Here is a 24,210-nt window from a genome sequence, read left to right on the forward strand (position 1 = left end):
AAAGCTAGAAAAGAAGAGATGGCTAGCACTCTGGAGAATAGAATCAACATTCAAAACTACCTTAGGTTGAAATGATGAGCCCAAACAAATTCATTTTTTAAAGAGGATAAATGTGAACTTTGATTGAATTTCAGCAAAATCAGTCATACCAATTCAGGATCAGGCGACCTGACAGTAGTTCATGGGGATAAAAGTGAGAGGTATAAGATTCTGCTCATGCATACTAGATGCTAAGCGCATTCCAGGCAGATACTGCCTGCCCTGCAACCCAGAACTGTGCGTTAGACTCAGCAGTGTTACATGAATATGGGTCTTTGAAATTCACGCAATTTCATTAGTGGGAGTCAGAAATACTGAAAAGAATCTACATATCTAGTCTTATTAATAGAAGCAGAGGGGGATGAGCGAATAGTCCCATCCCATCTGCAGCGCTCAGACTCCAGTGAAAAGGTCACTTGTAAGCTGGAGAATGTCTAGAGGACCGTAGCCAAGATGGGGAAGGGTATTGACGCACCATTACAGGAAGGGGAGAGGAAGGAGCGATGGAGACTTCCTTGTCAGTAAATCTAACTACTATGCGAAAGAGTGATTACACTTAATCTCTGTTGCTTCAGGGAAGAATGGACATGTATGTGTTTGTGTCTCTGCAGATCTGATTCTGTCTGTTTTCTGCTGGATTTTTGCTTGTGTTTTGTACGTGCTTTCAAATTTTGATTGTGAGTTCATATTCCTTGCAAATTTACCTACAGAAATTCTTTGAAGCCTAGAGTTGAATCTCTATTCTTTCAGAGGAGATTTGCCTTTTTGTATTGGCAAGCACCCGGAGACACCCCAGCCCAAGTCCATTGTATACATAGTCTTGGGGCGCCTGGGTGGCTCCGTCAGTTAAGTGTCCGACTTCGGCTCAGGTCATGATCTCACAGTTTGTGAGTTCGAGCCCCGCATCAGGCTCTGTGCTGACAGCTCAGAGCCTGGAGCCTGCTTTGGATTCTGTGTCTCCCTCTCTCTCTCTCCCCCTTCCCTGCTCATGCTCTGTCGCTTTCTGCCTCAAAAATAAATAAAACATTAAAAAAATTAAAAAAAAAAAAAACATAGTCTTGACTTGAGGGTTTTTTGGACCATACAGGTAGTGTGTGGATTTAGACACACACTGCATAAGGGCCAATCTGTCACAAAAATCTGGCTGCAGACTTTTCTTTCTTCTTTCACCTATTTCAAGGTTTATGCAAAGCAATTATTGAAGTGTAAAAATCAAAGTTTGAGTTCACCTGGTGTTGACAAATACTTTCAAGAAAACAGCCAACTGCAGTGGGTATACATACCTTCCTAGAGTTCCACTTTCACTAACTTTCGGCTTGACAGGTTTCTTACATTCTTGCTAGCTCATAGCTTTTTTAAAAGATTAAAAAATTAAGTATTTTATATTATCTGTTTACTTGTCCTCAGTAGAAGGGTTCATCAACGTGCCAGAAACTGAAGCCCATCTCTTCAGTATAGAGAACTATATCATGAGATAGGGATCTTTATTGCTGACAGCTTTGTGGCCATATTTTAGTAGGGGAAGGAGGTAACATAGGAGAGATTTCTATTTTAGGAAGAAGGTTTGTATGTAGATAACCTTTGGGGTCTCTTTCATTATAAAAGTATATAGTTTTAGCTAAAGTAATCATTTTTTGTTTCTCTTAGGAATTTACTATTTTGAACCAGACTAATATTATTGAATGACATTTAAATCTTGTTCCCCTAAGAGTGGAAGTTATGAATATCTATCATTTATTAGAAAACATTGAATCTGTACTAGAAGTCATCTTAATCCACACTGTGGTTTTAAAAGCACGTTCTTAATCTGAAATTGTTGAACAAAATTAGATTGGTTCTTTAGTCCTCCCTCCAGTGTAAACACAAATGGAATATTTGTAGATGATTGGCATTCTTTGAGAGATATTGCACTTTTCAAGTAGAAATCAGTTAAGATGCCCCAAGGATTTAATTTTTTCTGTGAAATATTTACTATAAAGTTTCCTCTCCATCGGTCCAACTTTGTCTCATCCTTCCAGATCCAACGTCGTCATCTTCAGTTTCCTTCTCACTGTGACTCTCAGTGACCAGAATGCCACATGGGCCATAATGCTGTAAAGAACTGCTTCTGCCTTTATCAGTCTCCAGATTGCTTAATAAAAAATATGTTTAGGGGCACCTGGGTGGCGCAGTCGGTTAAGCGTCCAACTTCAGCCAGGTCACGATCTCGCGGTCCGTGAGTTCGAGCCCCGCGTCAGGCTCTGGGCTGATGGCTCAGAGCCTGGAGCCTGTTTCCGATTCTGTGTCTCCCTCTCTCTCTGCCCCTCCCCCGTTCATGCTCTGTCTCTCTCTGTCCCAAAAATAAATAAACGTTGAAAAAAAATTTAAAAAAAATATGTTTAAAAAATAGGCTTTCCATTGACTAGGTTAAGACTCTTTAATTCAGCTTAAGAATAAATGATTATATCTGCACAAAAATAACTTCCCATTAAACAAAGCACTTTGCATAGCACCATCACTAGACTCAAAGGCAAACGGAGGGACCCACGGTTCATATGTGCTCTGAGCCATGTGCATATATTACCCATTTTAATTGGGATGGAGAAATGTCAGATATGGAATTGGCATATAATATCCTGATATTAATGTACATTAATGCTTTGAAGATTCAAATTTAAGGGGCTGCACCTGGTGGAATCAGAAGGAACTTTCCTCTCTCTAGGTTATATAAGTTATAGGTGGGCCCACTCCACTGATTGGAGCTCATTGCTAATAAGGTGGCCCCAATTAGTGATTGGGACCAATACAGGATTCCCAAGTGGGCCAGGCCCCTTAGATTAAAGTAGTGGTTCTCAAAACTTTCAGTTTCAGGACCCTTTAAGAACTCTTAAAAACTACTGAGGTCTCAATAGCTCACATATTAATGCATTTACAAATAATAGTAATAAATGCATTACATACTAACATCAAAGCAATAATACTACATGACATGTAACATCTGAGAAACTTCACAGTATAATCATGAGAATGAGAATGAACAAGATGACATTTTAGTATTATTGTGAAAAAGACATTGACCTTGACGACCCCTGGGAGAGTCAGGCCATGTGGCTAAAAATTTAAATCTAGATAGAAAGGGGCACTTGGGTGTCTCAGTCAGTTGAGTGTGCAACTCTTGATTTCAGCTCAGGTCATGATCCCAGGGTCGTGGGGTCAAGCTATGCTGAGCATGGAGCCTGCTTAAGATTCTCTCTCTCTCTCTCTCTCTCTCTCTCTCTCTCTCCCTCTCTCCCTCTCTCCCTCTCTCCCTCTCTCCCTCTCTCCCTCTCTCTCTCCTTCCCCCTCTCCCTCTCCCTCTCCCTCTCCCTTTCCCTCTCCCTCTCCCCTTCCCCCTCTCCCTCTGCCTCTCTCTCTCTCAAATGAAATAAAATAGTAAAATAAATCTAGGTAGAAAGATTGTAAAATAGAGAAAGAGATAATAAACCAGCCTAGATATCTTTCCAGATATCGAGGTAGCCACTGGTTTTCCTGCAAGAAGCCTTCTCTAAAGTGAAGTCAAAGGTCTTGATTTTTTTTTTTTTAATTTTTTTTTTTTCAATGTTTATTTTTTTGGGACAGAGAGAGACAGAGCATGAACGGGGGAGGGGCAGAGAGAGAGGGAGACACAGAATCGGAAACAGGCTCCAGGCTCCGAGCCATCAGCCCAGAACCTGACGCGGGGCTCGAACTCATGGACCGCGAGATCGTGACCTGGTTGAAGTCGGACGCTTAACCGACTGCGCCACCCAGGCGCCCCAAAGGTCTTGATTTTAAAACAAAGCTGTACGTATGCAGGTACACAGGTAAGAGGGTGAAGAAGCCAGGTTGGAGATACACTTTTCATTACCTTAGGACCTTAGCCATAAAAGCAGTTCATCAGCAGGAAAACTTGCTAAAAGTTGGAAACACCATCCAAGCCATGCCAAGGTGCAGAACAGCCCTGAATGAATATGTGCTCGCCCCTGCAGACTGGAAGAAGTCTGGGGGATAAGTGAGACACTGATCCCCTGGAGCCTGCCTGCATAGGCCACTGGAGGAGGTCAGAATACTCCAGATAATCCTGATATCAAACATGGGGACATACCTGTGGGGTAGTTCCAGGGGACAGGGAATCCATTCTGTTTCAAATACCAATAAATCATTAGCTAGAAGGCTTATGTAATTCTACTAGTAGAGTTAAAAGCTCTCAGGATATGCCAGAGACATGCTGGAAATCAGTGTCAAGGAATCTAAGTTGGGTGGTAAAACCCAAATCTGAAAATTAACTATGAAAAAAAAAAGCTATTAAATATATATAGCAAACAAAAGTGGCCAAATAAATAACATTGTTTATCAGTGTAGAGGAGATATAATTGGTTCATAATAAATCCGTTTCTGACAAATGATTTGATTTGAAAATTGAGAGGGAGTCGTCCTTCCTCCTCCCCCATTTTTTATACTCAGATAATTTTCAGAAACAGTTCCCCGTCTCTAGACTATAGGTTGCGAATCTCTTGATGTGACCAAATTAGTTGTATTTGCAGGTTAACTCTAGGGGCGCCTGGGTGGTTTAAGCATCCTTAAGCCTCCAAGTTTGGCCCAGGTCATGCTCTTGTGGTCCATGGGTTCGAGCCCCACATCAGGCTCTGTGCTAACAGCCCAGAGTGTGGAGCCTGCTTCAGATTCTGTGTCTCCCCCTCTCTCTGCCCCTCCCCCATTCTCTTTCTCTCTCTCTCTCAAAAGTAAGTAAAAAAAAAAATTTTTTTATTTTAAAGTTAACTCTAATTCCCAGAGATCCAAATAAGCAAGAGTATGTTAGTTGACATTTTTTTAAAATCCCTGGTTTCAAGGCTAGATATGTTGCATTACTGAGTGCTTAGTTTTTCTATTTCTTTTATGGCCCACCAGCCCACGAGATGGAAAGTGATGGATATTCCTTACTGTTTTACGCAGCCATATCCTGCTGGTTGTTCCCCACCTCCGGAACCGTTAAGCGGCAAAAACTCATCATCTGTTAGTAGTGCTGCTGAATTATTCAGGGAAGTCCTTAACCAAAATAAATGGTGACTGTTCCGTCCAATTTCTCCTCCTCCTCACTTCCCCGTCTCTTTTCCCTGTGGGCAAATCTTCCAGACTTTCAAGCTTATGATCACTGTGAAAACATGCAGAGAAAATCAAATACCCAAGTAGTTGTGTTGCACTTGGGCTTAAAGTCACTGCTTAGTTTGGAACTGGCATACTTCCAGTAAAGAAGGAAATGTGGTTGAAATGGGCATTTGTTTAATAAAGCTTATCTAAGCTTTTTATGATTATCTACAAAGTATGGGAAGGACTCCTGTTGCAACAGGATCAACCTTTTAATTTGTTTGTCCTAAGGCTTCTCACTGTGGTGAGGCTGCTGGTTGTATTCAGTGTCTCTACCCAGCTGCCTCCTCCCCTGTGTGGTTTCTCAGTGCCGTTGCTGCGTTCACCCAGAAATCTCTCCCTTACCCACTTCGAGTCCTGACAGGTCTCTACTTCCTGCACAACCGTTTTCTCCCTTCCCTCCTCACATACAATTTTAGGAATCTCCTGCTGGCCCCTCACCAACTTTCATCCCTTTCAAATTTATCCTCTGTGAACACCAAAAGAATAGAAAGGGAGTGGATCCATAGGATGGAGAGAAGTAAGTTGATAGGCTGTGGCTTTTCATTATAAATACTTGCAAACAGTATTGACCATATACTTATAATACTTCAGTGAAAGTGAAAGTGAATCAGTTTGCCATTCTTGATAACTCCATTGTAGTCTCATGAAGATATTGGTATGACTGTGTTATTCCTCTATTTAAAACCTTTTGATGGTGCCCTGTTGCCTATATGACCTACATGATACCAACATAACCACAGTTATGTATTCCCGTGCTTCTGCACATGCTGCTCCTCTGCCAGGAATGCAGACTCTGTTGGTGAGGAACCTGATCATTGTGTCAGAGTCTTCTCTGGACCGGGGTTTTGCCTGGGACCCCATGGCTGCCCTGGCTTGGTTTTGACAGGCTGCTCGTAGTGCTCTTCCCAGGGTGAGCAGGGATGGATCCGTCTCACATAAACTGAGATGGGCTAACTAAATCTTTGGACTTGCCCTCCGTGTTTCCCACAGCAGTCTGAGTTGTCAGCAGAAGAAAGTCCAGAAAAATTAGGAACCTCCCAGCTACATCGTCGGAAAGTCATTTCCTTGAACAAGCAGATTCTGCAGAAGACCAAACATCTGGAAGAGGTTGGTGGCTTTTTTTTTTTATATAATTACATTCAAGTAAAATGAAGCTATTCTTCAAGAAGGGAGAAACTGGGGAGGGAGTGAAGATCTTCATGTTAGAATAGAAGTTCTAGAATAGGAATTAGCCTACTACAGCCCTTAGGCCAGTTCAGCTGCCACCTGTGTTTGTAAGTCAGGTTTTATAGGAATACATGCACATCTATTTACATACTTTCTGTGCCCACTTTCAAGCTCCAGGGGCAGAACTGAGTAGTTGCTGCAGAGATCACGTGTCCCAGAAAGCCCAAGATAGTTTACATTCTGGCCTTTTCCAGATGTGGTTCATAAAGCTTAAAATATTTATCCTCTGACCCGAACTGAAAAGTTTGCCAACGTCTGTTCTGGAAGAAGGTCACATGACAAGAAGAGCATTTATTGGCTCACAAATGTTAACTGAGCACTACTCTGCTAGGCCGTGGGGATGAATGAAGAACAAGTTATCCCTGCTTTTAAGGATCTTAAGATAGCAATGAGGGAACATATTCTAAACAAATACATCACACATACAACACCATTTAATTACAGCTGTGATAAGTGCTTGAAGGAGACTTCTAGAGCGATAAGACAGGGAGACTTGACCTAGCCTCAGTCACAGAGGACTCCTACTGAAAAGATGAATAGGTGTTTGCTGGGCTGTAAGGCTGCATGGGAAGTAGGTGGGGGCTTGACTGGGAATTTATGGAACAACACGAGCTAGGACCTGGAAGAGGAAGGGTCCTGGCCAGTTTCTGTTTTGTGGCTGGAGAGTCTTAAGTGGGGCAGTTAGTTAGCAGAAGCTGATCAGACAGGACTTCCCAGGGCATGATAAGGTGAGTGGAAGCCATTGGAAGGTTTAAGGAAGGGAGTGGCATTATCAGCTTTGCATGTTTCAGAGACCATTCTATTTGTTGTGGGAGCATGAGTTCATTGGACTGACTGTTAGGTTGCTGATCCAGTAGTCCAGGCATGAGCTGTTGATGGCTTTGATGAGGTAGGGGAAATGGAGGAAACAGGTTTATTTTCAAGGGAGCTTTAGGACATGGTATTCTGTATACTTTGTGATGGATGGGACTATTTTGGAAAGACCTTCACATATTCATTCTAGAAAGTAGAGTTTGACTCAGGAACAATCAATAGAGGATAAAAAGTTGTTACAGGCTTCAGTTGCATTGGCAGTACGCTTTAATTAATTAGAAAAGCACGTGTAGCAGAAGATTATGGGAATGAATACAGCTTCGTAAAGAACCGTTCACCAGTAGTTCCTATAATAATTGATTTCCAAAAATGGGTGCCATTTGGCATTTTGAACTTGTACATTTTTTATCCTTTCAAGTCTCACGTATTCAAAAGATATTAATACATCAAATGGGCTTGCTCGATCATTTTTTGTTTGAATTTGTTCTGTTAGAATTTGTTCTACCATAGCTGAACAAACAGTAGGTTGGTTTTGCCAAAATGCCTTGGATAATAAGCAAACAAGGATACAAAGATTGTGATTTGATTTCTGTTTTATTATTGAGACATTTTAACTCATAGCTCAGAGAGTATCCTCTCTACTCCTGACCCTTGCCATTATGATAAGAACCTGAAAGTGATCGGTTCAAAAAGAACTCATCACAGAATCAAGATAAGCCTGAATTAGGGATGATGCTTCTTTATCATAATGTCTTTACCCTCAAGAGGGAGATCGTTTTGAAGATACCGCAGACCCCATGAGTCAGAGTATCTCAGCACGAATGTTTGCTTTTTCTCTCCCATCTAAACTTGGGGAGAAGGGGTGCTAAGTGTCATTGCAGTGGCAGTCCCGGAGCATACTCAGCTGAAGGGGCAGTCCTCGCTGACTCGGGTCTGTTTTGCAGTTGGTCCAGAACCTATGGGTACCATGCACCTGTTATTTTTCAGGCACACTGCCCGTATGTGGCAGGCTCTGTAAAGGACAGCGATAATTATTACTGCAAGTAGTGCTCTTAATGATGACCAGCACGTACAGTAGTCCCTAGCCACGTAGCTAGTCAGCTGGACAAGGAAAATGATGGAGGGAAATATTTGCCAAGGTCACTTATCACGTATGAGTTAGGGGTCTCAGATGATAAAAAGAGAGAGAGTTCCAAGGATGAAATGAAAATATAAACAGGAATGCACTTATATGAACCAAAGCCTTATGCAGACATAAGGAATAAAAGATTAGAAACCTTCTCAGATAAGTATAGAAATGAATGTAAAGATTGAAAACCAACATCAACACTTTCATAAACATTTTTTCTCAAAATGTTTTGAGCTATAATAATATGCCTTTTTCATTTCTAGATAATTTGCTACACCCATTTTAATTTGGAATGTCCTATCAAAATAAATAAATAACAAATAAACAAACAAACAAACATTGTTGCCAAAGTTTAAATTTGACTTTGCTCTTTGACAAAAGGTTGCTCTATCTAGATTTGCCCTTCTGCAAAAAGTTGTCCACCTCTGGACTTGCTGGTCTGCAGAGTTCCTTCACCTCCTAGTAGTCTCTGATTCTGTCCACCAGAAGTCACAGCGTCGGCAGCAAGCCTCTTGTGTGAGAATCCAGGTCTCTGGAGCAGCAGCCCCAGCTCCTTCCTCTGTCACCCTCCTGGACTGCCTCCCTGGCCACCTCACCCGGCCTTCACTCACTTCTTGGTGAGCACTGAACAGCGAGTCGTAATGAGAGACCATATACTCCACACGCCTGTGTGTGAAGGTCTGCTATACACATTTTTTGTCCCTATCCGTTTTTAATAGCTTTAACCACTTTTAAAAATTACAGGTATAGTACAAGCTCACTGTAAATAAACCAAATAGTATGGAACTATATCATGAAATGAAGGTCCGCCCTCCTCCAAAATATGACAGTCCCCTCTACTCTTTGAAAAGGCCACTGTTTTTGAGACCTTTGCAAACACTTGTATATGCCCATTTACCTGGGGAGAACGGGTTGTCTGACTACAATATTCAGTTCATTTTTCATTTATTCTAAGACAGATGTCTCTCCGTCAGTAGTGATAATGGCTAAGAAGGACTTTTTTACTGAGTACTTACAAAGTGCTTTTCAAACTCATTCATTCTTCTCACACAACATCCTTGTGGAAGGGGTACTATTATTTTCCTCATTTTACAAATAAGGAAACAAATACAGAGAAGTGAGGTAGTTCGGCCTGTGATCACACATCTTTCTAATGGTGAAACCAAAACTTTGACTATATAAATATACCTCATTCTTTCTAATTGACTGCATAGTGTGATGTAGCGCATGTGTAATATAATTTATTGTACCTGCCCCCATTCATGGGTATGTAGATTGTTTCAGGTTCCCCCTTTCCACTGCAAATTTATGTATCTCTTTGTACAGTCATCTTTGTGCAAATATGTAAGTATTCCTGTAAGATAGATTTTAGGAAGTAGAATTGCTGGGTCAAAAAATATATGCATTTTTTATTTTGCTAGAAGCCATCAAATTATTCACCAGTTATTTTGCCAGTTTATATTTCCACCAGTAGTATATGAGAGAATCCAAACTCCTTAAATCCAAGAACTCCTCATCCAAGGTCATGCAGGTGGAAGGCAACCCAGATATACTCTCGTGGCCTTGATGATAACCCTGGGGAGGGTTCTAGCCCAATAGACCAATGGGAGGAGGGGCAAAAGCAAGAGAAGGAATAAAGAGCCTCTCTGGGTACAAGGGAGTGCGCTGCAGAGGCATAGAGCTGGGACGCAGCTAGTACGTAACTGAGAAGAAACCTGAGACTGAGGAAGGAAAGAGGAACCCAGAAATGGAGTGGTAGCCAGCTGCTGAATTTAGAGGTGAGTCTAGGGTTTAATGATGAAGAAGAAAATAGGGGTAGGAGAATCATGAAGGATTCCAGTGAGATGAAGAGCTCAGCTAAGCTACTGGGACATCCTGTTTGAGAAAAGATGGTCAGATGAGCAGATGAAAAGACCTCTTATGAAATCAGTTAAAGAGGAGAGATGAGTCTTCTCTAATTAGAAAGCTACATCTCTGCCAAGACCCAGCCTGCTTGAGTCTTTGTTGTGATGCCTTCCTTAGACTCCCCGTGAGCCAGGCTCTTTCCTTGGGCCTCCCCCAGGTCTGGCCCTGCCCCAGCTATTCTCATACTCTAATCCCCAGTTTCCTGGTCCAGCTCCTTGAGTGCAGGGACTGTTCCATGTTCATCGTCTCCTCCCACACACCTCATGTGAGCGGAGCATGAGGTAAATGTCAAATGGCAGCTGGTCAGGCACATGGTTGAGAGGTGGGCAGCAAGGTGGGTGAGGCAGGTGGGAAATGCCAGGAGCCCTTCCTGGAGCTACAAAAGAGCTTCAAGAGTTCAACCACTAGTGTTTCAAGAGAAAAACTTTCTCCAGAAATACTCTTCTCTACCAGTTATACAACCAGGCCAATGGAAGTTCTCATTGCACAGATGGCTCCTTTGAAAAGGGAGAAGCCAAAGCCCACCTGCTTCCCTCCTTTATCACTTTTGCTCGCTGCTTGAGTTGGCTTCTTGATAGGCCTCGTGGAAGTGTAACTATCCATCAGTCATGGAGACTAGAAGCATGATTTAGGAGTCATGATTCTGAAGGCAACATAACTGTTAATAGGTTGCTTACAGGTTCAAGGACGGGGCACGTTATTTTGAAGCAGTCATTGAGACTCAGAATAAAATTTCTCATTGTTAATATGTACTCAGGTAACAGCCAAAGAGCCCGATATCATTTTCTGCCACTTCCCCTTTTCAGAGTGGAAATGTACAAACGCTCTGGGGTTTCGGTGAACGTTTTCAGATTTCTGAAAGTTCACAGACAGCACAAGGATATACCTTTTAGTAAGGAAAAGCGACATGACATTTTGCAGATGTACGTTTACAATTATGTAACTTTGAACAGTAAAGGTAATTCATTTTCTTTCTCTTAGCGTTGGAAGTTCTGAATTCTTTCTTCTATCTGAGATTGTTTGCCGGCCTGTCATAGTCTGTGCTAGAATCCTGAGTGCTGAAATGCAGTTTGTATTCTGTGAATGGGCATGCTGGCTGGTTAACCAAACTGAGTGTAGACAAACAGAAACATCAGACCTGAATTTGAATCCTGGCTTTATCAGTTAATAGCTGTGAAACTTGCCATCAAGTAACTTAACCCCTCTGAGCCTTTATTTCCTCATCTGTAAAATAAGAATAATGTCAGAGCGCCTGGGTGGCTCTGTTGGTTAAGCCTCCAACTCTTGATTTAGGCTCGGGTCGTTATTTCACAGTTCCTTAGATCAAGCCCCTTGCCAGGCTCTGCACTGACAGCACAGAGCTTGCTTGGGATTCTCTCTCCGTCTTTCCCTCTCTGTCTGTCTGTGTCTCTCTCTCTGCCCTCTCAAAATAAATAAGTAAACATTAAAAAAATAAAGTAAGAATAATGTCTTCTTCCGTTGAATTTAAGGATTCAATGATAGAACTTACGCAGAATATCTAGCGTATCACCTGACATGTAGTTGGTGCTAATTATATGAATTTTTTTCTTCACTTGTTGACAGCCATTCTAAAATTCCCACATTCGCTCGGTTTAAGTGTCTTCTGAGTTTCCATTTTCCCGTGTGTGAGACGGGGATCCGCCCATAGCTGTGCTGCTGTAAGGATCGAATGAGATCAGGTATCTCCTCTTTGTTTTATAGCTGCAGGCAAGTCACACCAGCCTACAAGCCAGATATGATGAAACCAAGAAAACTCTGACAGAGGTGAGTAGATCTGCAGAGCCGCTTTTGGCCTGCACCCCTAATGGAATGCCTGTATCATCAGTCTGTGGGGAGGCATCACTGTCCACTTCTCAGGGCTCAGGGCCGTCTGGGGACATGGGACCAGCTCACAGTATGACCCCTGCAGCCAGTTTATCCACACCGTCGCGGGCCGTGAAGCATCGGGAAAGGCTTCCCGAGGAAGGCCAGCCCAGTCAGCAGGGCACAGGCCACGTAGAATTTGGGGGGGCCATGCCCAGTAAGTGGACCCGGCTCCTCTACAAGCCCACAGATTGTAGAATAGCTTCAAAGTACTGAATTCCTTAAGAACGAGAAGGCTTCTTTTCATAAGATGAGAGAACTACAGAAGGCTGTAATTTGTTGTTCAGCATTGCTGTATATCTTCCGGGCCGAATGCGGGGGCAGGGGGGCGGTGGGTATATTTCGAAGCACATGATGCGTTTTCTACCCCAGGTTTGGAGTCTGCCATCTCACATGGGCGTTTACAGTGTGGCTCACCTACTACTTGTGATGGCCTGGGAGACCAGGTCAGGAAAACAAACGCTTCTGATGCCAGCCCTGTCATGAGAGGAGTTTACATATTTCTGTCCCTCATGTTTCCATAGAGAGCTATCCTCCTCTGGATCGGAAAAGCTCTCCTCATGGTGATTTTGGTGCTCGAGCGATAGCCACACTCTACAGGGGCCTCCTACAGGGGCCCCACCTGGTACTTTCCCAACCACATGGAAGCAGGACTGGTTTTAACAACCTCTCTGACACTAAGGCAGTACCCCCCCCTCCCTTTTTTGTAATTTCACACGAAACGTGCCCGTTTCAAATTCTTATTTCTATAGCTATATGTAGCACTCAGCTCACTGCCTTGCTGTCAATCTGACAAAACTTTTTACTTCTGACCTGGGCCAGTCTTTTCAGTTATTGTCAGAACGTTTGAAAAGGGCAGGCAAAAGAACGGCAGAATGAGGTTTTTTGTCATGCTTCCCAGAGAAGCCTGTGTCGCATTTGGACAGATGTGCTTTCTTCACACTGCTCTGTGACTACCTTCCTATGGGCTGGATGGCAGACTCCTAGGGCAGAGCCCCTGCTGCTGTCTAAATGTTACTGCCACAGAGTCTCTGGCATGAAGTTTGCCAAGTCATGGATCAGTTTTTGTATAACCATCTGGGAGAGATTAAAGGCAAAGCATCTTGATATCAATTTCCTAAAACTCTTGTATGTCTTAGGGTATAAATCCCAAGTGGCTCTAAAGGCATTTCTTTGTACTAAACACTAAATCAGGTATTTGCTGAGCTCCGTGTGCTGGGAGGTAGAGGAAGTGATTTAAGTCAGTGATAGGAGATCGCCTCTTATCCTCAGGTAATAATAGTGGCCACCGTCAGGATGTGCTGGCTGTGCTCTGGACCCCTCACCTGTATCAGTCCGTGGACTGTCTGTAACAACACTAGCAGCACTGTTTTCATCCCCGTCGTGCAGCTGGGGACTTTACAGCTACACCAAGGGTGCCGGGATTCCAGTGCTGGCTGTCGGACACCAAAGACCTTGCTGAGAGCTCGCTCTCTCGTGGGGCGGTCAAACTAAGTCCCGTCTAGGAAAATGGGAAAACGTATAAAACCTAGCATTCAGCAACTTCTGAAGAAGCCTGGCTGGTCAGAGTCCTGAAGACCAGACCCCTGAGCAAGCAGTGAACTTCACCTTTGGGCCTCTGCCTCCTTATCTGTTCAAGTCAAGGATTGGGCAAAACGAGCATTCGGACCCCTCTCACCTTTTCAGCAAAACCTGCCCTTCCAGGATAACCTGGTGGCACTGAAAACCAGGGGAGACCTGTCTTTCCAGTAAATTTAGTAAAGGAGAGAGGGTGGGGAAGGTCAAGGACAGACGACAGCCCATGACACCTGTGGGGAGGCTACGTGCTCCTGCATCACCAGGCCGCCGGGTTCTGGCCTGTCCATGTTTTAATTTCAGCAGTCGCAGCTTTAATTTCCTACGTGTGAGGTTTCTTCTTTGTAGTATGTGCGGTATTCTCTCCCACCTCTCTAAGGGCATCCATCATGTCGAAAGTTTTTCTTGATCTATAAACAGTTTCTTCAGATCAAAACTGATTTGTTCAGTTTTATTTTTCTCATTTGTGGTTCTGTCTTGCATGTTGGGTAGTTCTTGGTGGTATGCTTATCTTTGGTTCTGAAACTTCCTATTACCGGCTGTGTGGATTCTGTATCCATTTTATGCAGCCTGCTTTGCTTTCCGTGATTGTTCTAGAAGGGTGGGTCCTACTGCTGGGTGAGATCAGCCGGTAGTATGTGATTTGGGGGGGCACTCCACCTTTCTCCTGGGCATTACGGATTCTGGGAGCCCGCCTGCCTCTGAGGCTTGAGCTCCAGCTCATCGTTAGGGGAGCCAGGCTTCACTGCTTAGCGCAGCTGGCTCTCCTACTGCGATGCCAGCCCTGCAGACCATCCTTCCTGTGTCTGCTGATCCCACCCAGCGGGCCTCCTCAGCCCCGCCTTTCCGGCAGCCGTCTTCTTGTCCCTGCAGTACCTGCTCCCATGTTTAAACATAATCGTCTGTTTTTTCTTAGGACTCTGGCAAGAAGGGCTTGTTGCAACTTGTGCTTGGTCTTCCATTTTCAACTAGTACCCTTAGAACTTTTTATCTTGTTTTTTTGAGTAGGTAACACATTCACACAGTTCAAAATTCAAAAAGTAAAATAGTTGTATCACTGTAACCCAGCCATATAGTTACCCTCTCCAGAGGATCACCAGTTTCTTGTGAATCTTTTTACAAATACTTCATGCGTATGTCCTTTTATATATGTACACATTCGATATATACATTCCTTTATACACATTGAAAACACATGGGAATCAACGTTTTGTACATCATTTTCTTCCAACTAACAGTAGATGCTAGAGGTCGTCCTAAAAGAGATGCTTTTTTCTTACTCTTTTTAGCACCTTTGTATTCTATTGTATACGTGTAGACCTCATAAATGGAAATCTGAGTTTCTTTAAAATTTCTTTTTTTAAATCCTCACTCTGACTCAGAAAAAGAAAGTGAAATTACTCAAGAAGATAGATTTAACCCTACCCCTGCTGGTAGCCATGACATTGGTGTTGTGGAATTGAAGCCAGGTCTGTCTCTCATAGCCTATTTTACTTCCCTCTTCATACTGACCTACCGAAAGGCACCTGCCGTCGGCCTTACTCTGGCTTTCCATCCGTGTGCTGCTGTGAGTTAAAGTTATTGCCAAGATTTCCTTCACCAACAGAATGTGTCCCAATGGGTCTGGTTTTGACCATGTTATCCTCTCCACCCCCGTCCTGTTTCTCTTGTGCACCTGTTTTCTCGGTGTACATCTGGGTCCACTGGGCTTGGCCAGCTGTCAGAAGTGGGGCACAGATGTGAGCCGGGGGAGGGGGGGGAGGATGCACGCGCTCACTCTCCTGTCCCCCCAAGTGTCTAGCAGCCACACCTCTTTTCTGTCTCACAGTTGAAGAGCTACAGTGAGAGACTGGACAAGGAGCAAGCAGCCCTAGAGAAGATAGAATCGAAAGCTGATCCAAAGTAAGACGTTTCCGCGTGTGTTTACTTTCCCTTTGAAGAAAGTGACTCTGCCTGGTGTTTACTTTCCCTTTTCCCTGGTGTTCCCTTTGAAGAAACTGACTCTGCCACAGTGCCTGGTGGCTTATTTTGTTTGAACACAGGACTGAGGAGCTGAGGGTCTGGCCCCATGCGGGTCGGTTCGGTTCACATGCCCCATGCAGAATGTGGTGACTCCCCATTGCTCCAGCACGAGCTGAGAGGCTTGGGCCGCACTGAGTTGGCCACCTCGTTCTCCTAATTCCTGTTGGGAGCAGAAGCAACACACTTTTCGTTTTGCTTTTGCTTTTTTGTTTTTCTGTTTTTTAAATTTTCATATAGTTTTTTATTTCAGAGAGAGAACATGTGCAAGCGGGAGAGATGGGCGGGGAGGGGGGCGGTGGTGGGGGAGAGAGAATCTTAAGCCGGCTTCACACTCAGCACAGAACCCTACCTGGGGCTCGATCCCAGGACCCTGGGATCATGACCTGAGCTGAAATCAAGAGCTGGATGCTCAACCGACTGAGCCAACCAAGCCCACCTTTGTTTTTCTGGTTTTAAAAACCAAATAATCCGTTCACAGAACAAAAAGGCATGTGGTGAAAGTCTCCCTCTCACCCGTGTCCCCAGCCACCCAGTTCTTCTCCTTGGAGTCAACCCTTGTTACCAGTTTTTTACTGGCAGCATTCCAGCCCTGCATCCTTGGGATTCAAGGTGCAGTCTTTTTTTTTTTTTTTTTTTTTTTTTTACTCAAAGAATAGATGCTGGTTTTTTTCCTTCATTTTTATTAGTTTTTTTTAATTGTCTTTAAACAACTTAAATAAAGTGTAAGACACACTGACATTTGATTTTTTTGGCACCAAAGTGTTTAGGTGCCAGGTAAAATCTCCCTGAATGATACTGTAAATCATAAAAAGCTTCAGGCACAGATTGAGCAGTCCCAGATTTGAAGTACATTTTTAGCAAAGAAGGCACAGATTACTTGGCTTTATAATTAGCAACGCTTCTTTCATGATATGGAGCAAAGTATTGTCAGATACTTGACATTTTTATTTTCAAATTAATTCTTCTAATGACCGTAAGTAATTTGTCTCCTTTTCGTGGAAATTAAAAACTGTGTGATGCCGTCTATGCTCTGAATACTGTTGAGTAATTGGTACAAGTAGATGCAGTATTCTTGAAACTCATTGATGTTCCTGCAGTTGACATTTTAATTCTGGATTCTGTGATGTTTGTTTGGATGTGGCCTGATGGACTTGAGTATATAAATGAATGATAATGTCAGTTAAATGGGAGTCATTATCATTTGTGGAGAACCCATTAGACACTCTGGAGAGAGACAAAGGAAATTTAAAAGGGAGTTTCTCTTTAGCTGGGGACTTGGTTTTAGGTGTGATTCATAAAATCATAATAGCTTTCCATATGTCATTGTTTGGTCTTTTCTCTTCAGCATCCTGCAGAACCTGAGAGCACTTGTAGCCATGAATGAAAACCTGAAAAGTCAGGAACAGGAGTTTAAAGCACATTGTCGAGTAAGTGTTGCTTGATGTGAGCAGATCTTGAACCAGGACTCTTGTGAAATGTCACCACCCCTTGTGCTGTTGTGGCATCCGACTCCAGTGCAGTCGAAAACGTAGATTCATGGAGCAGTTCTGTGTCAGTTGTGTAAGATGAACGGGGCCCTATGGTGGGTACCCGCCACCCTGAGGAGACTGGAAGTGAGTCACATCGGTCACTGTGTGTGTCAAACCCCCAAACTGAGAGCACAGCCTAACAAACACTGTGTTCTAATTTATATGTATATTTAGAAGTCTTATAAAGTGTGAAAGAATAACATCACATGAACCTGGGATGTCTGGGGGTCCTGTGATAAGCCCTCACTCCTGGTGGTCACTAGAGGGGCGGTGCGGGCACAAGTCCATTCGCCAGCTTGTCTGCATTTTGTAAATGTTCATATCGCCTTTAAAGGAGGAGATGACGCGGCTGCAGCAGGAAATCGAAAACCTGAAAGCCGAGAGAGTGCCAGCTGGAGATGAAAAGGTAAATACAGGCTCGGAGGGAGTCCTGAAGACTGTTAGGTGCTGTTGTGACTTATCAGCAGGAGGATTTCTGGAGGACTGACTGGAAAAAAGTCTGATACTAAAAAGGACTGACCAGTTTCCCTCAACCTGGTCCTCTGAACACATGCTTCTCCACTGTTTTCATCACAGAATTTTCTTAGATTTCCATCCCTCTCCTTAGATTTCCATCCCTCTCATTTACCCTCTGGTCTGGCCTCCCCCTCCACTTAGGGAAGGGGTGTTTCTAGGAACCTTCTTCAAAGAGCAACCTGTTCTCTGAATTTTGTTCCAATTTACTCACTTCATCCTCCGCTGCTGCCTGGGGACATGCCCTGCCCCTAAAAGGCAGCAGTAAGCAAGGAACGAGGCATAGTGTTAGAGCTCCGGCATGACTGGAGCATTGCTGGATGTCACCAGCTGGCTCTCAGGACACAGGACTTGCTCTTCTTGAAACTCATTGATGTTTCTGCAGTTGACGTTTTAATTCTGGATTCTGTGATGTTTGTTTGGATGTGGCTGGCTCTCAGGATACAGGACTTGCTCTTCTGGGGAGCCAGTGGGAATTTCCGCTGAAAGTTAAGTTAGGAGCAGCTGGGTGGTTCAGTTGGTTAAGCGTCTGACTCTTAATGTTGGCTCAGGTCAAGATCTCACAGTTTGTGAGTTCGAGCCCCACATCGGCCTCTGTGTTGTCAGCGTGGAGCCTGCTTGGGATTCTGTCTTCCTCTCTCTCTGCCCCTCCCCTGCTCGCTCTCAGTCTCTCTCAAAAATAAAGAAAATAAATAAATAAACTTAAAAAATAATTTTTTTTTAAGTGAAAACACAGGCCAGAAAAAAAGTTTGTGTCTCTCACCAAGTAAGACTAGGGATTACTGGTTTTGTTTTTCCTTGTCACACTTCATTCTAAGCTCTTCCCCTGAGGCCCCAAGTGCTTACGATGCAAGATACAGGAGCTGGTTGTCTCAGAGCCCATTGACTGCACCCTCTCCCTTTAGATCCAGTTCAGGCAGCTCAAAGTTCAAGGAGGGGAAGAGGCTGGTTCAAGCCACCCAGCATCAGTCCATGTACCCTAGCTCAGGGACTGTGCTCCTGGCTGTGCAGGATGTATATCTTGGAGGTGTCTCCATGCTGGCAGGATGGGACTGGCACGGGAGAGTAGCAGAATCTGGCCGTGCAGTACAGCAGTGTTCTGGAACCTTCGTCACACAGCCAGCCTCTCTGGTTTTTCTAAAACTTTGAGGCTCAAATCATCAGCTCAGCCACTGAGTTTGCATAAATCAGACTTTCAAGATCATATTTCTCTTCTTAGCAATCACATCTTGTTGGAGGGATTATTACATTCAAAGACAGTTGCAGTTTGTTTGTTGTGACACACATGTAAGAACAATTTAAAATCTGGGGCCCGTAGACATGGTCCATGAGCTGTCCCCCACCCCTTCCTACATCCAGACCCTCAGCTTCTATCCCATACCCCTTACTCAGGAAGGATGTTCATTACTTTTCATCATTTCAGACCCTGTCTTCTGGAGATCCACATGGTGCCCTAACCCCTGTGATGACTCATAATGTAAGTACGTACCCAATCTCAGGACTGCCATTGCCCTCCCTGGGAGTGGCCGCCAGCGTTGTACCTTCCCCTGACAGTTTTCACACCTGCTTTAATTTTCACTATGACCACGTCTTCGTGTGTGGGCTCTCAGGGGCATTGCCCCATTTCACACACCTGGCCCCTCAGACGGAAGCAGGGTCTAACCAGTGATCGCCCTGAAGGCCGCCATTCTGGGGGGTTTTCTCCCAGCCTTTGTTCAGGCGATCTGTGTTTGCTCTGGTATCCCAGCTGAGAAGGCGAGAGGCCTGCCCTGGCCACACCTGCTGGTCCCAACCCACAGGCTCGGAGGGGTGGGGGTGATGCAGAGCGAGGAAACTGTCCCTATGGTACTACATTCCAAGGTCAGCACACCCTAAGGGACCCAACAGGAAATAGCTTCAGCTTTGTGTGCCAACTCCGCTACCCGAAGCCATCCGAAGCCACGGTCCGTATGTAAATGAAAGGACATGGCTTTGTTCCTATAAAACTTTATTTACAAAAATAGGCAGAGAGGTGAATTTGGCCCACAGGTTGTTAAACCAGTTAAACCAGTTTCTTGTAATTCAGTGCTGCCCAAAAGAATGCTGTGCAGTGATGACAGTGTTCTGTGTCCACACTGTTCACTCTGACAGCCACTAGCTCCTTGTGTGGCCCCTGAGCACTGGAAGCGTGGCTGTCGTAATTGAGAAACTGAATATTTTTAAAATTTCAGTTAAAGTAAATTTAAACAGCCACATGTAGCTAGTGGCTCTCATGTTGGATAGTGTAGCTCTAAGTAGAAACGTAGAAAGCAAATCTAGCGTCACTGTAAACGCAGATACCTAGAACAAGAGATTCTTTAATAATTACTTCCTTATCATTGTAGATTTTGGTGGCAGGCATAAATTTGGGGGATATTCCACTTAAGAACACTAGATTTCACCTAGACCCCAGAAGAAGGAAGAATTGTAATAAAGTGATGTGAAAGAGTCTCAAGGGTCTTACATAACACAGGGACCCAGACCCTAAACTCAGCCATTGGAGAAAAGACATTTGGGGCCTCAGAATGGAAAGATGTGACAAAAATATTCAATTTCTGGGGTATCTGGGTGGTTTTGTTGGACGTCTGACTCTTAATTTTGGCTCAGGTCATGATCCTAACCTGACTCATGGGATCGAGCCCAGCATCAAGGTCTGCACTGAGTGTGGATCTGCTGAAGATTCTGTCTGTCTCTCTCCCTCTCTCTCCCCCTCTGCCCCTTCCCCTACTCACGCTCTCTCTAAAAAAAAAAAAAAAAAAAAAAAAATTTCACTTTCAAAAGACTTCATTGAAGAATCAAAGTTTCCTGCTCTTAGATGGTTGTGTCCTTTTCCAATTTTTAGGAAGACCTAGACAAACGGTATAATATGGAGAAAGAGAAACTTTACAAGATCCGTTTACTACAGGTAAGTGAAAGCACGAACAACAAGATAGATAAATATACCTAACTAGGTATGAATGTCCTGTAGCAGAACTAGGAATTGTCAGTATCTAAAAACGAGGTTGGTACTGAGGCTGCCTTCTGGAGGGTAACTACGTGGTTTAAGATAACAATAACACCTCACTTCGGTATGTTACTTTCCTTCATGTTGATTGATCCTGACCCGGGGTGGAGAGTAGGTTTTAGCCCCATTTTCTGTATGAAGAAGCTGACTCAGATCCGTTCTGCGCTTGTCCAGAGTCAAGCAGCTGGTGAGTGCCAGAGCCAGCATTCAAGTTCTAGTGCTCTCGTACAGCGCCCACTTTGGCTGTCTTGTTTGATAACCTTGGAGGTGTGTAAGAAAGCCATTAAATATGGGGGAAGTAGGTTTTAGAGTTGGTCCCAAAGATAAATGGACATAATGTCAAAATTGCTTGGTAAAATCCCTTACATTGCCAGGATCTGACTCACGGAAGCTCAGAAGCCAAGACATAACTTGTGTTGTACTTTGGCTTGGGCCTACTTCCTGTTCTCTGGGAAGAGAAAGCCAGGCTCTGATGGGAATGGCCAAAGGGCTGCTGGGGCTGGTGAGCCCTCATTTCTCCTGTCTCTGGCTGTTGCTTCTTTTGCTGAGCTATTTGGTGAAATTTGGATATGTCAAATTCATCCTTGATACAAGGACACTGCTAATCTTTAAAGAAACAGAATTAAATAAAATCAGGAAAACACAGCTGCATACTTGAAAATTTGTGGCTGTGTGCTTACAGTATATTCAGGGTTGCCTTAGGTCCCAGGAATAGTAAATGGGATGCCAGGTCCCAGTCTTCTGGGAGCTGGCTGGCTGTTTGAGAACCAAGATATGTGCATATACATCAAAGTACGAGGGTGTTTATATGCAAACTTCCTATTGTGGGCAGCTTCAAACTGGCTAAAGGGAAGCTACCATAGTCCTGCTGAGGAGCTGAGCCAGAGCAGGGGCCATGGGGATGGGCAGAAATGACCTGGCACAGGAGAGACTGAGGAGCTGTATCTTATAGGACCTAGCATCAATTGGGTCAGAGAAACAGAGGAGTCATGGATGGTACTTGAATTTCTGACTCAGGCTGTAGGGTGGATACTTGTGTTATTCACTGAGTGAAAGCATTAACAAAAGGAATAGGCTTCAGGGCGTGCGTGTATAGGAGTGTTAATGAGCTTTAAAAGTTGGGGCACTCGACCAAGTAGAAATGTCCAAGAAATGATTGGATGTCAGGTCTGATGCTCAGAATAGTCTGGGCTGGAGATTTGGATGTTGGCGCTGTGTAGGTGATAACCAAAGCTGTGGAAATGGGGCAAACCCTGTGTGGGGACAGGCAGAGGGAAAGGAGGAACCCAGGAGGGAGGGAAGCCAGATGGGCAAGTGCAGGGGCTTGCAGAAGCTGAGCAGGGGGCTCGACAGAGAGAATAGTGAATTTTGCTAGAAATCAAGAAAGCTGGAAGCTGATGGTTGTCCATGAGCTGTCTCCCAGAGGAGGCCTGTGGTGACCTTGGTGAGAGCAGTACAGTGGGAGTCTGGAGAAGCCAGCTGCCGTGAGGATGACCACAGGGCGTGGGGGCAACAAGAGACACCGCGAGGCTAGGGAAGGTGGGCTATTGTTGCAGAAGAAGGAGGCTGAGGGCTGAAAGGTGATCAGAGCTTAGGGAAGGGCTTTTGAGGGATGAGGGACTGTAGCCTGTCTAAATGCTGGTGAGAAGGAGCCAGTAGAAAGGGAAAGGTTAAAGATGTATTAAAACAGTGAATAATTGTATCTTAAGATTCCTGGGGGGGGAGAAGGGGGAAAGGGGTCGGGGACATAAGAGTCAGAGCCTGAGCACCCAGAGGGCAGGGTAGCCTTGGCCAATAGAAGCACATTTTTGCCTCTGACCAGAGCCTCAGAGACCCGACTTTGGGCGTGGTCTCCAGAGCTGCTGGTGAGCTTCTCTCCCAGAGGTTTGTATTCCCCCAGTTCTTCGAGACACACACGTGCTGTCGTGAGCAGGGTGGGCCAGGGAGAGATGGGGTGGCACAGAAGAAGGGCAGTGCCAAGAGCCTGTTAGTCCTGGACCATGAGTGGGAGTGGGGAGCAGTGTGGGAACCCAGCCACTTCCCACTGGTACTGCCTGCCAGGCCTCAGGAGCCTAAACCCTCCCTGAGCCACACAGCACCGCTGTGCCTCCCCAGGTACAGTCAGCGGCCAGTTTGGCTAATGTACCCCGAATCCATGGTAGGGAGAAAATTCTAGAAAGGTATTGGAGGAGCTTATCAACAGGCTGAGGAATTTGGAATCCATATGGAGGCAGTTCCTCATCACCTGGGAGGCCTTCCTTTCTGTACCTGTTCCGCACCTGGTGGTGGTGGAATCCACTACTCTAGAGACTTTTGGGGCCTGGAGGGATGGCTGAGGGCTCTCCACAAAAGCCTTAACTACTCAGGATTTTCCTTGCCGACCCATTAACATCGTGCCTTCTCTGGTTCTAGTTCATAGCTACGCACACCTCCGTGTGTTGCAAAGTGGAGGAGAGTCCGTCAGAATCTGAGATGGGGGCCTCAGGCCACAGCAGATTTTCGGGTGTGTGGCTGTGCTCAGAAGGAGATGGGGGCAGAGAGCATGTAAGACCTTTTACCAAATAGTACTGTCTCCTCCTCCCTTTTGCCTTTAGGCTCGAAGAAATCGAGAAATAGCGATTTTGCATCGCAAGATTGATGAAGTTCCCAGCCGAGCCGAGCTAATACAGTATCAGAAGAGATTTATTGAACTCTACCGCCAGAGTAGGTGCAAACACTCCTGGTGGTGGGAGGCTCAGGAGGCGAGGGTCCTGTCCTGCGGGAGCATGGTGCAGTGTGCATCACAGCGCAGTCTGTGAAAGCCACCACCAGAAGGGGCTCCGTGTCGTCACCAGGCCCACTGGGCGCTCATTCCACAAAGCTCACTGCTGAGTGACCCTTAACCCCGGGAGCAGCACTGGGGGCTCTGCTGCCCTCTCTGTGCCCCCTCTGCTGCCCTCTCTGTGGACAGATTGAGCTAATTGAGCTCTTAGCATGATGTTTCAAACCCGCCCTCCTCCTGGTCAGCCATCTGGCTCCACTGAGCTCCCCATCCGCTTTCCAGCTTCACACGGGACAATCAGCACCCCACAATATAGCATCTCTGGATGAATCCTCACTCATTGTTCTTCTCTACAAACTTTCTTGCCTGTGTGGTCCTTGATTTTGACAGCATTGTGTTCACCCAGTAATCTAGGACTGGGTGTCCCTCAGCCTGAATCAGCGAGCACAGCTCGTCAGGTCCAGGGTGGCCCTCAAATTGTCATTGCCTCTCTCCCACTGCGATAGCCATTCTGACTTGTGTCGTAGCTCAGCTGAACGACCACTAGCTGGTCTGTATACCCTTCCTTGAGTTCCTCACCCACCTGTCTGTCATGTCACTTCTCTCTCTGCTGACCAGTCTTCAGGAGCTCCCCAGGCCGGCCTAC

General features: G+C 44.9%; 1 protein-coding gene across 4 annotated transcripts in view; it reads left to right on the forward strand.

Annotated features, from left to right (window-relative positions):
- CCDC93 (coiled-coil domain containing 93) overlaps positions 1-24,210 on the forward strand; it is a 92,834-nt gene that overhangs the window by 51,849 nt on the left and 16,775 nt on the right. For all 4 annotated transcript variants that reach the window (XM_043576598.1, XM_043576596.1, XM_043576597.1 and 1 more), the window contains 8 exons: positions 6,175-6,291; positions 11,981-12,043; positions 15,546-15,619; positions 17,085-17,166; positions 17,603-17,674; positions 19,205-19,258; positions 20,642-20,704; positions 23,398-23,506. In XM_043576598.1, coding sequence (XP_043432533.1) covers positions 6,175-6,291; positions 11,981-12,043; positions 15,546-15,619; positions 17,085-17,166; positions 17,603-17,674; positions 19,205-19,258; positions 20,642-20,704; positions 23,398-23,506 — 634 coding nt within the window. The remainder of the gene's footprint in view (positions 1-6,174; positions 6,292-11,980; positions 12,044-15,545; positions 15,620-17,084; positions 17,167-17,602; positions 17,675-19,204; positions 19,259-20,641; positions 20,705-23,397; positions 23,507-24,210) is intronic.

This window comes from Prionailurus bengalensis, chromosome C1 (genome assembly GCF_016509475.1).
Source record: "Prionailurus bengalensis isolate Pbe53 chromosome C1, Fcat_Pben_1.1_paternal_pri, whole genome shotgun sequence".
In the NCBI taxonomy this organism is placed as follows: domain Eukaryota; kingdom Metazoa; phylum Chordata; class Mammalia; order Carnivora; family Felidae; genus Prionailurus; species Prionailurus bengalensis.